The sequence below is a fragment of the Nipponia nippon genome, unplaced genomic scaffold (assembly GCF_047370975.1).
Source record: "Nipponia nippon isolate SJK-2023a ecotype South Korea unplaced genomic scaffold, ASM4737097v1 scaffold_2, whole genome shotgun sequence".
Taxonomy (NCBI): domain Eukaryota; kingdom Metazoa; phylum Chordata; class Aves; order Pelecaniformes; family Threskiornithidae; genus Nipponia; species Nipponia nippon.
In genome coordinates, this window is record NW_028262336.1 from 29,000,687 (window position 1) to 29,017,119 (window position 16,433).

Here is a 16,433-nt window from a genome sequence, read left to right on the forward strand (position 1 = left end):
CTGTGAAATGCAGCCACTCCCTGCTTAAAAAAAAAAAAAAATCCCATTCAGAACCCTCTTTTCAGCTAGCAAACAAATCAATAAAGCAGCAGGGATTTCCTGTCTGTTATCAGTTTTAATCTGGTATAATGACTTTTGAAGAAAGCTATTGAAAAGTTCCTTTCTAGTTTGCTGTGAAAATGAAACTGTTTGGTTCACTGGGCGGGGGTGGAATCAGTTCTAGATCCCTCAGACCTCCTACCTGTGTAATTTCTAACTGGCTTGCCACTGAAAGTAAATAAAAGAAGAACTTCATTAGCATTACCATTGTAATGGTAGTAACTCCGTAGAAAAAAGTATTAATACATGTAGGAGTAAAGTAATATATAAAAGTATGGTTTTAAGAATGACACTCCATGCTTTTCAAATATAAGCATTTTTCCCGATGGTTTCATCTGTTCTTGAATTACGCAAGGTCAGTCATTACACACAAATACAAGGGGAACTCCCCTCCCTTTTAAACACACCTATCTATTACCTATCTATCACCTAAATACCACCAGTAAGATCTTGCTCATACCTTCTCCAAAAATTCTCAGGAAGGCTAAAATGAAGTTTAGTTTGTTTAGTTCAGTAGTTTTGTCTACTGTAAAAACAGCTTGAGAAAGTTACGTGACACTTAAATACAGTGCAAGATAGATTGCATGTTTCTTACCTGCTTTTATTTACTTTATGATGCAGAAATGCAATCTTTAATTCAAACGTAAACAAAATTGTTAAACCTTCTTAAAATTTCATAACAATGAAATTCCCATTAGTATTCTTGGCAGTGCATCTTTTGCCATCATTAATGTTTTATTCAGGATATGCAGCTTCTGGAAAGAGGCTGCCTTCAGTGCTGTCCTTGAATAAACAGGTACATGGAATTTACCTGCCTCTGATCTGGCCAACAGAGAATATTTTCCCTTTTAACATACAGAAGAGGAGATGTTTTTTTCCCATCTTTCAATCAGTTTCCCTTTGCATTGCCTTCAAGATGATACTGGGGAGAACAAGCTGCCCTCTGGCTATTTTTAGCAGAGGGAAAGACCTTCCTGCTACTCTGAGTTGCTTCGGAGAGACTAATTATCCACCAGAGCCTAGAAGAACTGAAAATTCTCTGGTCCTGGACGGCGTAACACACAGCAGCGGTTTCTAAGCCATCCTCTTAGCTATCCGAGACTGAATTTGTACATGTAGATGGCATCACACAGAAATACTTGTCGGGACCTGAAAACAGTATGCAAGCTATATACCCATAGCACTGGACACCCTCGTCTGCCTTTCAATAGGGATACTAGCTCAACAGTAACACCACCCCATTTTCGGTTCTAGCACTGGTGTGTCTGTTGCTAGCTGAAGGCTATCTCTTCACCACAACTTGCTCCGCAGTATTTTTTTGCCTTACTTGACATCTTATCTCCTTTTACATAGCACAGCACGGAGCTTGATAGCTGGCTGACAAATCAGACCCAGACAAGGACAAGGTCTGTCAGCAGGACGCTTCCAGCAAGTCACCCTCACATCAACACAGCTTGAGCTCCCAGAAAGCATCTCAGACCACACCACATAAGCTCAGCAAGTCACTGAGTTACACCAGCAATGGTAGCTTTACAGAACGCTAGTTTAACGCTTCCTGCCACAAAAGTGTCGCTAATCACGTTACTGGTCAAGCCTGTCAATCGCTGGCACTTCCCAGCACAGGCCTCGCACTGCATTTCTAAAGAAGAAGAGTTTTACACCAGCAAAACACAAGAAGCCCGTCCGCCCTGTCACGTCCCCCCCTCAGACAACACACGAGGCGACGACCGCCTGGCTGCGGGGCCAGCAGCGGCTGCCCTCGGGGGGCACCTACGGCTTCCCGCCCGCGGAGTCCCTTCCCCTCACAGAGGCGGCGAAGGGCCCGCCCAGCGCCCCAGCCGGCCGCCCCGGCGGGCGGGGAGGCTGCCGGCGGTGCCGGAGGCGGGCGGCAGGGCCCAGCGTTGCCCCAGGGAGCGGCTGCCCCGCGGCACCGGCGGCGGCGCGCACGCGCACTGCGCAACAGAGTGGGCGGCTGCGCGTCGGCGGCGAGCGCCGCGTCCAATCAGCGGGCGGGGTGTGTGCGCGAGGGGAAGGGGGCGGGGGGGCAGGGGAGGCGGGCGGGTAATGTTGTTGGGAGTCACCTGACCGCTCGCGCCGCAGTCGGGCCGCAGCCTGTGCCAGGAGCAGCCGAGCCAGGGGGAGCGCCAGAAGGAAGGGGGCGAGGCGGCGGCGGCGGCGGCGCTGCCCTTCCCTCCCCTCCCCTCCGGCCCGCGGGCGAGCGGCGGCAGGAGGCAGGCATTGAGGTGAGCCAGGCAGTGAGGTGAGCCAGGCCGAACCGGCCGCCGTCGGCAGCGAGCGAGAGGGTGCGCGCGCCCGCCCGCCCGTCCGGTGCCCGTTGGGCTGAAGGGGCTGCGGTGGGGTGGGGGCAGCACCATTCGGGCGGGGGGGGGTGGAGGGGGCTGAGGCGCGTCCGCAGGAGCGGTGTGAGTCAGCCGGCCCCTTCCTCCCCCCCCCCCCCCCCCCCCGCCGCTCTGCGGCCGTGTAGTGGCCCGTCCCGCCGCGGCGGGGGCGGGCGCTGTCGGACCCCGGGCGAGGACTGCGAGGGCGGCGGGGTCCCGCGGGGGCGCCAGGCCGGCGCAGGGCGGTGGGGGAGGCCCCCTGTCAGCGCTGGGGTCCGAGCGGCGGCCGGCTCCCCCTCCTCGGTGCCGTGCTGCAGGTATTGCCCCCCGCTTCCCTCGGGGCCTGTGCCCAGCGCCGCCGCGGTGCCGGGCAGTCTGTCGTTACTCACCGTCTCGTCCCCGGTTTCCGCGGGTGCCCGCGCGCTCCGGTGACACAGGCGTGACTCTCCCACGCCGCGGTCCCTGGCCCTGTGCGAAAGAGGTAGCTGAGCCCTGCTGGAAATCCGGCGGTAACCCCGCTTTGCCTGGGTGAAACGTGCAGCTGGTGTGTTTAGTGTTTGTTACCCGCTGTGGGAGCTGGGGAGGGTTTATTTTAGACTGTAAACAACGAGATCCAAATCCTGTCTGTCTTGTTCTGTACCGCGAGATACTTGGCATGCTGAAAATGTAGTAATTATAAAAGAATCGTCACCTGGTTTTCTGTCGAATTATATTTACATTCTCCATTTTAGTATGGCAATATAACAGTAATCCCAAATTCATATGCATCTGGGCCCTCTAAATGTTTGTTGAACTAAAAAAGGAAAAAGCAAATGTTCTAGCAGTAAAGGTAGAGTGAAGATAACTGTATATACAGTTTCATCACGCAGTAACTTTTGACAGATGTTAATCTGAGGCGCTTCAGGAAGGCACTTTCAGTGTGTGAAAAACATATGTGACTGCAGTAATGGAATAATTGCAATCCAGAAACACTGTAAATTAAGGTTACACAGCACTCTGAGTACTCTAGTAAGAGAGTCAGTTCTTTAATCTCACATATTGTGCCAAATTGAAGAGAAAAGGAAAGAGTATATTCCTGTCAAACATGGTGAGTCCAAATTAAAGCAACGAAGACATTGCAAATTTTATTTCATGATTTATGAGTTTAACTCTAAAGGTGACTTAAATGGCATAATTACTCTTGGATGCCCTAACACATGTGAGTAAATCTGTGTGTATGTTAGCAAGCAGTGAGGCCCCAAAGTGACAGATTTGCAGAGAAACAGTTGTCGCTGGAAACAGAATATCCACACTGTATGCTTTTCAGAAGGGCGTCCTTCAAGCTAATTACTGAATCCCTTAGTATTTTGACTTTAGATATACTTTCAGAGTACATTTTTCAGTCTTACTTAGTCTAAAAACAACCTACTTTTGTTGTCCAGGTCCATCTTGTGAAGTGAATGAAAGCACAGTAAGTGGGATGTTTGGGAAGTTTTCTTCATTAGCACACTCTTGATTCTAACCAAAATACTAAAGTGGAGGTTTAACTTCCATCTACTGTATTTTGGAGTGTTTTACACTCAAAAATGTGGAAGATCTTGGTGTGCTGAGTATTTATTTGCTTTTAATAGGTTCTAAAATCCTTATGCTAGGAAGCAGTAATAATTTTATGTTAATATTCGAATTGTCTAGTATTAAAACCCATACTCTTTACCTGATCATTTGGATTAGGTGGCACTCTCATTGGGCGTAGAATAGAGATGATTTTGTATGTGAGTTGTGTGAGTCCCAGATAACTTTGCCCTATGTTTTAGGGAAACATAGCTCAACAAGTCTCCTCGTCATGTCATTCTGACAACACCCCCTCACCACCACCTTCCCAGTTTTATAAGATGAGGTGTTCATACAGATTGTTCATGGAATTCCTTTTAATTGTAGAGATGTCTTTTTCCCTGCACTGGGCATGCTGGGGTGAGGGGCAGGAGTGGTAGGTTAGTCAAAGGATTCATGTTTGTGTCTGAGTGCTGGCATTTTAGTTGTCCCTTAGAATTCGACCACCGAAAGTTTCACAGGGAAGGTTTTAGGGATAGAAAAAACTCTTTGTGGTATTTATGGCATAAGTCCTGTTTATATGCAGTCCTTAGTTAAACCATAGGTAACGTGTTAGTTGATGCAAATGTGGCTAGGAACAAAACCTTAAGTGGGCAAAAAATAACTGCTGAAACAACCGCGAAGTTGTATGAATTCAGCCTAGTATGGCAACAGTGGGGATAACGTATGAGGACCCACCTGCAGCTTTCGCTACCCACCACCTCCAGTTCACAGGTTAGTGGTGTGGAGGGGAAACAAAAGTAAGAGAAAGGCTCGCTTTGCTGTAACAAATCATAGGCTGTATCACAAAAGTAACTCCATCTCCAGCAGTATGCTGTATTTTTCAGTTAAGGTCTCTTTCAGGCTGGAGGGAAGTTTTGTTCTTGTTAAGTAATACAAAGTGAAACCTTAGTATTTTGTATAAATGTGAGTTAGCAGGTCAGAGTAAGGCTCAACTGACTGGTCAGCTACTGAAGCTTCAGAAAGGAGGGGGAAGTGCGCTATGAAGGGCAGATTGACTTTAGAAGCATTGGTGAAATACAAATAAATTCAGTTTAATCATTAGCCATACATTGGAGAGCGAAGAGGTAGCCTAGGGTATCAGTCAGTCAAAATGCCTTTAAATGAGAGCCTGCATCTTAAAGAATATTCAGTTAGTCTTCGGAATAATGTCGAGATAATTTGTTTGTGAATGACTTCATTTGAACTGTCAAGATAATGTTTGTAGGTGTTTGTTTGGATTCCAGTCTTGGCCCATTGACTAATGCTTTGATAAGTAAATAGATAGCATTTGCTATCCCTGTTTACACTTCTTTTAAGGTCAGTATTTTCTGTCTTAAAAACACTTACTTACATCTCGGCTAGTAAGGCCATGTCTTTTAACATCATATATCAGAGAGGAAATGATCTACAGTTTCCTGATGGGAAAACTGAAACACAGTTTTTTGTGCTTTGGTGGAGGTCTTTACTAGAATTGTCACTTGAAGTCTGGTCTTCTGCATCTTTTTTTTTCCTTATTGTGTAAATATTGCCAATTCTGATGAACTGATGCTTTTCTGTTTTCATAGAAATGCTTCTGAAGTTCTTTCTGATTTATGTCTAAAATATCCGTAGAATTTTCTTTCAGTTTCACATACTGTGAAGAACAGTTGTGGAAACAAATCGGACTTAAAAAGCTAATACCAGAAACAAGATTATGAAGATAATTTCCAAAAAGTATTTTCTTTGACTTGCCAATATATTTGCTTCTCAGCTCTTTCAGGTTCTTGTGTCCTTCTAAGTTAGAGTAAGATACATTAGAACCACAGATGGTTAATTTAGTATTCATTATAAATATTTTGACATACATACTTGTGAATGGATTCTGACAGTCATTAAAATAATTCATGTGCTTTGTTTAATTGTGGCAAGGAGTAGAATATGTAGCTGTAAATGCAAAGGTATTTGTCCTTTAAGTAAAGGCAAGAGTTGACAGTAGATGTTAGTTGTGCATGCTTTACATTATGTCAGTTTACCCCTTATCATAAGCGAATATTTTATTATCTAACCTCGTTCTTATTTAAAAAAAAAAACAAAACCAACAACAAAACAAAAAAACCCAAAACACACCACAATTTCTACTGGTATTTTTGGGGTGTTGTGTTTGTGGTGTTTTTTTGTCGTTGGGTGTTTTGATTTTTTTTTTTTTCCTTTAGGTTATCCATGCCTTTAGGAAGTCTGTGCAATTGTTGTTATCTTTCCAGAGTAACTCTGTTTAAATACCAGCAGAATTGAAGGATTATAAGTGGTGAGATTTTGCTGCAAAGGAGTCTCTGAAATCCCTTCAGTCCTATTTCATTTTTTAGCACTGAAACAAACCAAATCCCACAATATGATTTTTATCCCTGATCCAAAAAGTAAACAATTAGTGTTGTGTAAAATAGTGTTAAATATGTAAAATAATGTTAAACTGCAAAGTAGTAATGTTTTTTTCTGGCTTTGGTATGGACTGCTTTATGTCATCTTCTGAGGGAAATTCTTCAAAGCTCTGCTCCGTGGAAGATTTCAATGATTACACAGTGTCAATCCTCCCCCTGCCGAATTCTCATGTAGCTTGCAAATATTAAAAGAGTGAATATTCAGGCTTAAAATCTGGAAAACAAATTAAGACTCCCAGTGCAGACTTAAAACTTGCCAGACTTCCCGTGATTCTTTTTAATTCTCACTTGTGACTTGACAGGAGTCGAAACGCTGTGGTAAGAATTACGTTGCAGAAATAAACCTAATAATTTTTAAAAAGCTCATTTATGTAATTAAGCTGTGAAGAACATCATCCAGGTGGTTAGACTAATAAATAATACAATTTAGAATTTTAATTATGAATATGCTAATCATCCGAAAATGAGACATACTTTTTTTTAGATGAGAAAGCATTGTTCCTATGAAGCAAAGCTTACTTTTTGCCTGTTTTAAGTCACTTTTTTCTTTTAAAGTCTTTTTGAACTAAAGATGGAGAAGCAATAAACATGAACACTAAAATGCTTATTCATTCCTTGTCAGCATAACATGAATCAGCAGCTATTAACTGCTGTAGGCATTCATCTGTAACATAACTTTATTTCCTTAAAAGGAGAGGTAGCTGGGGGCAAGGACATAGATGTAAAACTTAAGAAAAAAGCCCTTGCAGTGTATTTTGAATGAACTGTCTCTTATCTAAACTGTCTTGTTTTAGCAGTAGTAAATGATAGTTTTCCCCTTGTACTTGACATCTGTGGATGGCAGATTTTTTTTGTTTGTTTGTTTTAAATAAGATAAAGTAAATGTAAATGTCCACCCTAAGTTGAACTGAGGGAGATAAGTGACCTGCTGAAAGTTACTCAGTAGATCAGTGTAGGAGTCAGGAATAGCACCCAGAGTTTGTTTTTTTCCAAGCTATTTTTTGGGGGTCTACAATGGCTTTTTTCCAACTGTTCAGGAATTTAAAGTGCTCTACGAGTACAGATATGTTACAGGCATGGTGATAGCTGAGCAGACCTTTGTCTGCTAGGTGATAAAATAATCTTGCTAGTTTAATCGTGATGGTGATCACAACTGCAATTGCATCTGGATGTCCAAGTTCAAGCAGCTCGGATAGCAGCGACAGCAAAGGTGTCCCATCTGGGTTCTGCACCTACTGAAGGGGAGCTTCACTCTGTGCTTTCTCTTATTTCAAGAACTTTACCTGTGTACAAGTGAGAGTTACTGTGATTACTACAGAGAATTCATATCCAGTGTGGTATTAGCGGATGGTTGTTCAGTAAGTAAGTAAAGACTAAGGAGCAGGGTTTTGTTTACTTTTTTAGTAAATTGGGTAACTTTTGGGCTGGATCATTTACAGGAAATTTATGGTAGCTGAAGGTCAGAAAAAAATCCCCGTACGTATAGGCTGAGTTGATTGTGATGGTAAAGCCACATAATTGGTACCTGAATCTAGGAATAAAAGGTTAGCTCTTCTTTTTAGGAATATCTGAAATGGATTTATTGACTGATGGAAAATAGGTAAGAGACTGTTGCTCTTTAAAAGAAAGCACTGACTTGATAGGATGTAACTCCTGTAGCTCATGTATTTTTGCTTGGCTCCTGCTAGTACCGTTGCTATCTTAGTAGAGCTTAAGAGAGAAGAAGCACAGGTCAGTTTATTCTGGTTTATTGCCCCACTTGCTATTAAGTGTATTGCAAGTGATGGTAACAATGTACGTGTGTTTTATTTGACAGTGAGTCTTTCACAGACAATCATTAGGTTTGGATGCTAGACTCGATTGAATCCAAATGCCTGTGGGTTCCCGTTGTATCTTGGTGACCATTAGATGCTGGATTTTCTTTTCCAGGTCTTTAGATTTATCCCGAAGAGTTTAGGTTGTAAGTTTGGCAAATCAGCTATGTCTTTCCTGAAAGTGCAAGCCTTCTAAGTAGTAAAGGCATGACCATTATTGATTTCCATGGATTTCTGTGCTCTGATTTAGTATTTTTAAGGGCACTTGAAACATTCAAACTCGGAATGTTCAAAAAGTATTTTGGTAAACATGTACACAAATCATAGGTGTATCGTAATGTAAATAGAAGCAGAAATGACAGTGATTTGCACTCTCAAACCTGTATCTCAGTTTTGAGGGCCATTTTAGTATTCTTTGGCTGTTTGCCTTAAAGAGTCTCAGAGCCTATGGAGCTCATTTCTGTGACTCATTCATTCTTTCAAGTTGTGAGTTTTCTTCTACTGCCACCAGTGGATCTTTCCAGTGTCAGCTGGTCTGACGTTCCAAACAGTCTAGCTGTAAAGCATACCCCTTTTTATGTTGAAATCTCGCCCTTTTCAGTTTTTGTGGTGTTTGAGTATAAACTAAAGGACACTGAATTTACCTCTGTGTTAGCTGTCTTATTGTTGTTCTAAGTTATTCTGTGGTAAAGTTCCTGGCAGCTGTCATAGGCAGGCAGAGACACCCCCAGCTGTTATTTTTGTCGTCTTTGTTCGGAAAGAATAGTGCAAGTATACATAAACCAGCTATAAGCATATAGAATTGGTGTTACCTGGCTGTTTTTCCAAGTTACTGAAAAGCTTAGTTGTAAACTGTTGTCCTGGTTTCAGCTGGGATAGAGTTAATTTTCATCTTGGTAGCCGGTATGGGGCTGTGTTTTGGGTTTAGGATGAGAACAATGTCGATGATACGCTGATGCTTCGGTTCTTGCTAAGTCGTGCTAAGCTGTTGCTAAATAGGTGCTAAGTGGCGCTCACACCGGTCGTGGACTTTTCAGCTTCCCCTGCTCTGCCGGGTGCACGGGGGGCTGGGAGGGGGCACAGCCGGGGGGGTGCTGACCCAGACTGGCCAAGGGGCTATTCCATACCGTATGGCGTCATGCTCAGTATATACGCTGGGGGAAGAAGAAGGAAGCGGGGGGGACACTGGGCGTGATGGCGTTTGTCTTCCCCAGTAACCGTTAAGCGTGATGGAGCCCTGCTTTCCTGGAGATGGCTGAACACCTGCCTGCCCATGGGAAGCAGGGAATGAATTCCTTGTTTTTGCTTTGTTTGCGTGCACGGCTTTTGCTTTGCCTATTGAACTGTTCTAATTTATTTTACTTCAGTTATTAAACTGTTCTTATCTCAACCCACGAGTTTTCTCCCTTTTACCCTTCCGATTCTCTCCCCCATCCCACCGGTGGGGGGGAGTGAGCGAGCGGCTGCGTGGTGCTTAGTTGCCGGCTGGGGTTAAACCACGACAACTATATGGCATTTTGAGGGGGTTTCTAACATTGATGCAAAATGCAAGATATTCATTTAAAGTCTAAAGAAGTTCTTACTATTAATTCACTGCATTGAATAATAGTATGTTTTGTTTATTTAGTCAGTTTGGTTGATTTTTATGATCCTGTATGTTTGGCATTTGTTATTAATAAAATATTTTGGATGGAGTGTTCATTTTAGAAATTGCCTACAGAAAAGCTGGAATTCTTTGGTAGTTGTCCAGTGGGCATCTGGATAAGTGACAATGATTTGGGATAATTGCTGCTGATGTTAATATTTGCAGTGAGCTGATGGGTAGTACAGTTGCTTTATTGTTCTATGGTTTTGAATGTTGGCTTAACATCTGCATGTTATTGCTGTTGCCTCTGGTTAGCCTTATAACTTTCCCCTTTGAATGGGACTTCTGTTTTTTACCAGCTTTTTGCAACCACAAAGGACTTAATCATTATGGTAAATTGTGAAGTTTGGGCTCAACAACACAAAAAAAAAAAAGGCAAATGCTCATATTGAGTGTTCTATGTCAGTAAACATACACTGTGTGTTTTGCTGTCCTTTGCATAATGGGGAAAATAACTCATCAGCATTAAATACTTGAGAAAGTGGTACTGTGTCAAATCCTAACTTTTAGGAGTGGTTTGCTAGGAAGACCTCTTGTAAAAGGCATTTATTGGTTTTATTATTATTATTTTAATATATATGCGTATATATTTTACATAAAATTTTATGTATTATTTATATAATACATTATTTCTATATTTACACATATTATTCAAAAGTATATATATCTTTCTTGTGAAAGGCAATACAAAACTCTTTCCAGGACTGTGTAATTGTCTGAATTTTCAGACACACACTTAAACATCAAGCAGTTCTTTTGCCCTATCGTAAATATATGGAGGTAAGCTGTTTTCTGTGCATGTTTTTGTCACCTTCAGTGACAACTTGATGCTTCAAAGTTTCCTTCACCTCTCACATAACACTTTTCTTGTTGACCACAGGATATTGAGTGCAGACTTTTACACGTTGTGGTGGTGCTGCTGAGCATGAAAGTTAATGTACCTTGTGCCAAATTTATATGTGTGTGGATGACAAATACATCACACTATTATGAGTTTTATCCTGGTAATATGTACCTACTCTTATGCTATCTATTCCAAGGTAATATTATCTGTTATTATTTTCCTTCTGTAACTTAGCAACAACAGTTCCTTATAGCTTTACCCAGTCTCAGCCGTAATGATTATTGTCTTTGGAATATATACTTTTTTTTTAAGTATCAGATAGGGAGACTTTATGGTTTATCTAAAGATCTGCACCAAGTGACTCTTTAAAGCAGAGATCGTGGGGGAAGAAAGTAGAGTATCGTTTAACTAACTTCTCTTATTCTGCAGTCAGCTAGGAGTTAAAGAGCAGTAATTGCTACCAATTGTAAGCAATCAGATGAGCAAACCCGCAGTCTAATTTTAAAGTACTTACACTTACTACACTTCGCAATTACCTCCATGTTAATAATAAAAGCTAATGAATAACTTTAAATGCATCACAAAAATGAGTCTTGGATGAAACCTGTATTTGCCAATGAGTTTCGATAGGCATCTTGCTCTGATGTCTACGCTGTGTACTTAAACAAATGTATATTCCTTTTGTAAATGTTGTTGCAGTGCTAATTTTCATTAATATAATACGTATTTTATATGTTCTTTGAAAATAAATATGTATATATCTAGTCAATTAAAAGTAGAGATGTCTACATTTACTGAAGATGGGGTAATTTTACAGGTACCTGTTAGGCATAGTTTTCCTGTTGAATCATATGCTAGTAGAGAGAAAAAAAAATTGGAGTTACTTCACTTTGATAAAGCAGAATGAAGTTTTATAGCCAGTATTTAGGAGAAAATATTTTTGCCCTTATGCAAAACATTTTTTTTATCTCAAAATCACTGTCCGACAAAGAATGGAAACTTCATAGTAGCATGCTTTGTTGTGTTTTCAAAGCAGAACTTGATTCATTCAGCTGCAAGTGTTCCTTTCTGTAGTTTTGATACTAGCATGTGTGTTTATATACATTCTCTCCCTTCCCCCCGCCCCTCCCCAAGACTATGAGGTTATTAGGTGTGCAGAATTTCAGGTGAGAGGAATTTGAGGAATGCTCTTGTACTGACAGTACTAGTTTTCTTCCACTAACTGGGGATTTGTAGTTAGTGAGTTTTCATGTTGTTTCTTCTTTAGTCCTTTCAACCTGCATTGTAAGGACTATTTGAAGTTTTGGAAGATCTTTTTGGACTCTTCTTATTTTTTATGGCAACTGCGGTATCACGTAACTTAAAGAATATTCTTGCATGTTTTTGTTTCTTAGCATCTTTTGCATTCAGTCACGTGGTTGGTTGTTGACACTGACTTAGTGAACAGTGATTTAAATATACAGTCATCTGCTAACTTTTGGAATACTTTCACAGGTTATCTATGGCTGCTTTTAGTTTTCCTTACTTAAGTGTTAATTTTGAAGTAAAGATAGCATGGTAGAATAAGAGTTTTAGTCTGGTTTCCAAGAAAAATTAACTTGTGTTATCATTGTTTGTAGTGTCCGTTTTCCTTCTTTTTAGTAACTTGTTGCTGCTTTCATTTGAACTGTCTGAGAGGAGGGGAAAATCTGATAGATAATATCTGTAGAAAATGATGTAAAATGGACACCTGCACTGGGAGGAAGACCGCCTAAAAGGGTTTGTCCTTGTAGGACAGTTGCAGCATGAGCTTGTAAGTTATAAAGCTTCTTTAGAAAGCACCACTGAATTGTTTTCTCTGCTTCACATCTTTTCCCCTCTTTGTCCATCCATAAATGAAATTAATTTTAAGAATTTCCGAGTGCTCCAGGAGAACATTAAAGTGTAAGAAAATTAAACAATTTACAGAAGAGATGTTCTTTTTCTCTTTGGTATGACAGTAAGTCTTGTTGTTCTGGATATGTATATAACAAATCTACTTACGGAGAAGTGTATTTTGTACTTACATGCCGCCATGGAAAATCTCATTGGCTGTCATGACAAATACTATCATAAATGTAGTACCATGCCTTTATTACACAACTGGAAAACAGAATTAAGACATTCACAAGTGTGACCTCTGTTAGTACTTCTCTAAAGTGTCACAGCTTTTTACAGTGGTTACATTTTCCCTTTCCTGTTTGATGCTTGTTGTTTTCACCAGCATTTTCAGTCTTCTGCTTCTTTTCCTTTTGATTTCTCTCTTTATCATGTATGGCAGTAATTAGATTTACAAAGAAGACTGAGAGAAATTTAGTGTTTGAGTGTGATATGTGTGGTGGGTGGTTTTTTTTTTGTTTGGTTTTTTTCTAGAGGTTCTTTTAAATTTTGAAATGCTTAATGAAATGCTCCATTTTATATTTTGGATACCTCAAAAAAACTTGCATCCTGTTTAAAACAGTGGGGATGTAACTTGGCTGATGAAATCTTCACATTAGGAAGTACAACATTCTGTCAGATTGAATATTTATTTTCACTTCTCAAGAAACAGAAGGTAGTGTTTCAATGTTGAAACCTAATTTTTTTTTGGCAGCAACAACATTGGAAGCTCACTATCAGTGCTTCAAGTAGGCTGCACGCTGTTTTGAAAGCATGTTGGGTGCCTTGTAGAGATCAAGTGAAAAGGAGGGTTGAGTGTCCTCTGCGCGCATATATATATACACTTCTATATACACACACACACAGATATACACACTACTGTTCCTTTTAGCCTTCCATGCTATGAAAGTGTAATGAGCTGAATTGGGTATTGGAACTGATTAGTGTGTAAGGGAAAACCAATGAGCAGCATATATGATACATGGGTTGTCTATCTGAGGATTGGGAGAACTTGGGACTTCAAAAGAAGAAAGAAAAAAGGACCTTTAAAGGCCTGTCTATAACTATAGTCTCCCTCATGAGTTTTGCCTCGGTGTTCACCCTAACGTATGTCGTTATCTTTAATACTTCCCTGCACTCCCCACCACCCTGGATTTAGTCTTCCATTTTGTCCTCTGTTCCTTTATGATGATTTTTTTTTTTTTTTTTAGAGCTTCTGGTAACAAATATGGAGTCATTCTTTGTTAAACTGCGTATGCTGTAACATACGAGGAATATGGTAAGTTGAGGATATAGAGCAAACAATTTAGGAATACATGATTTATACTGCACTGCTTACTTCTTATAAGCTATTATAAGAATAGAATTTAATGAATAACTGTTTCACGGTTATTAACTGATTGGAAATTTAATTTAATCAGTTATTAACTGATTGGAAATGAAATAATTCTTGAGTAAACAAATCTCTGTAGTCTTGCCATTAGGTATATGAAAACATTTAAACTGTTTTTTTACTTCCAAAAATAAGCCCTTTAGGGTTAACAGCGCATGGTATAGCTATTGCTTAGTGGAAAAACTCTGATTCATGTAACTTTTTTTTTCCCCCTCAGAACTTTTATTTTCACAAAACAAAATCTTGTCTGTTTAAGCAGATGCGCCAAAACAGACTTACTTTCTTTGTTTTTTCCAAGTTATGACCTGTACATTTTGTTGGGGGAAGTTGAGCATACAGTGTTCCATGAGGGAGTGGGAAGGACAGATAATGCTGATTGATGCTCACGGAGTCCAGACTGGTACTGTGCTACTACTGCCACTGGAAATGTGAATCTTTTTCTTTTCTCTTTCTGTTCAAAAGATCACTAAGAATGCCTGCATGCCACGAAAATAACTTGAGTAGTGAGTAACCAGGAGTATAGCTGGCAGGGTGGTTGGTTTTTTTCCCCACTGTGTTTAAAAATGGCCATGCCCTCCTCCCTCCCCATGTTGTGAAAGTTTCCCATATTTGAAAACTGAAGATTTGCATTGGCCACAGTTTTATTGTTGTTGGGAGCTGGCATATCATAACAACCTGTATTGAGCAATATAATGATTGGGTAGTCCTGTGTCAGCTGAAGTGTGTCTCAGCAACTGTGTTCAGTTACAGTAACTCTTGGGTAGAATAGTGCAGTGTAATCTAAATGCTCAGTTTGTTAAGGTAACACTTTTCCTAGTAATATCATATTTTCCTTGCAGGACAGTTCCAAATCTGGTTACATGGTTTCTTCACTGAGCCTTAGATGCAAAGACACTTCTTATTAGGCTTTTTTATTTTTCTTTTTTTTTTTTCTTTTTTTTTTTAACTGGAAGAAAGGCTCAATCCAAAGAAGATAGGAGTTTAGCAATACAGTGTAAAGATCAGACTTGGAAATACTGTTAAACTTTGCAAAGTTAAATAGGAGGGCTGACTTCTTCCTAGCTTTTTTTTTTTTTTTAAATATTAGGAGTTGAGGAATAGCTTCAGGACAGTTATATATAAGTTTATTTCAAGGCTTTAAATATCATATAACTTCTATTGTTGTTTATTATGCAATAAATACTGTTATTTCAGAACTTTGATGCTCTGTCAGAAAAGGGATTCCATTGCCAGGTGACCTGAATCATAGTGATCAAATAGAAAAGCAAAATTTTAACAAGCATGACAATTCAAATAGTGATGAGCAGGAGAGGGGGGAAAAAAAAAGGGCTGCATTAGAGAATTAAGGCAGGTAGAAAATAGGAGAACTAATTGCTTTAAAAACAAAACATCAACCTACTAGAGAGAAAATGAGAGTATTTTACCAGTGCCTGATTGGTTTAGCAGGCAAACTACTTTTGAAAGAAGATAGAACACAAATATTTTAGTCTGTACTGGGTGAATCAGTAAGCAGAAGTAGCTTACATAGTATTTTGGTGAATATTGGCTTAATGCATCTGTTTTTTTATTTCTCTTTACATTGTCATAGTGTTGAAGTCAGAATATACTGGTAACTAAAAATGGAAGGTTAAATAATTTTTAGGTGTAATGGTAAAGTTATGACTCCTAATCACTTGCTGAGGAAGAATCTGTTCTTTATCACTGAAGTCACATGAAAAATTGTTCCCTTTTTTGGTCTATGAAACTACTAAAGCAATATTTTAAGATGTACATATTAAGGTTTGGGTACGTCAAATGCTCATAAGCCTGTATTTATGTATTAACATGTATGAAATGTTGGGTATTAATCTTAGTCTTAAAAAGAATTAAATCAAGCAATGCATGTTTAACAGTTTGCTTATTCTGTTTTAGTATCAGTAAGTTGCTGTTGGATATGACTTTCATGTGTACAACTCGTTTTTTCTTCCTCCAGATTTGAAGAATAGAAGCATGCTTTCCACTGAGACTTACACTACCATTTGTGATACAGAATGTCTCTAAGTGAGAAGAATAGTGTGGTTTTTGCATATGAATCTTCAGTACACAGTACCAATGTACTTCTTAGTCTTGACGATCAGAGAAAGCAAGATATTCTTTGTGATGTTACTATTTTAGTGGAAGATCAGCGATTTCGGGCTCACAAAGCTGTGCTTGCAGCTTGCAGCAGTTACTTCCTTTCAAGAATTGTGGGCCAGGTGGATGCTGATCTTATCATCACTTTACCGGAAGAGGTGAGTGTCACTCCCTTCTGTATTTTACCTGCCAGTGCTTCTAATCTGTTTTGTTCAATTCTGTTTTACAGTAGGCTGGTGCTTAACTGAGAAGTTAAGGTGAGAGAGTTAAGAACTGAGGGGAAGGAATTTCTAAGTTGTAAAGCT

At 40.1% G+C, this 16,433-nt stretch overlaps 1 protein-coding gene across 13 annotated transcripts in view; it reads left to right on the forward strand.

The window, feature by feature from the left end:
* Positions 1-2,175: 2,175 nt before the first annotated feature.
* The window catches only part of BACH1 (BTB domain and CNC homolog 1), a 29,645-nt gene continuing 15,387 nt past the window's right edge, over positions 2,176-16,433 (forward strand). For 2 of the 13 annotated variants that reach the window (XM_087759114.1, XM_087759115.1), the window contains exons 1-3: positions 2,176-2,342; positions 13,835-13,902; positions 15,989-16,286. In XM_087759114.1, coding sequence (XP_087615240.1) covers positions 16,047-16,286 — 240 coding nt within the window. In that variant the 5' untranslated portion in view covers positions 2,176-2,342; positions 13,835-13,902; positions 15,989-16,046. Of the gene's footprint in view, positions 2,360-2,619; positions 2,756-7,247; positions 7,787-10,763; positions 10,924-12,346; positions 12,520-13,834; positions 13,903-14,314; positions 14,445-15,988; positions 16,287-16,433 lie in introns of those variants that run through there. The other 11 variants (XM_087759110.1, XM_087759106.1, XM_087759111.1 and 8 more) reach the window with 11 other exon arrangements.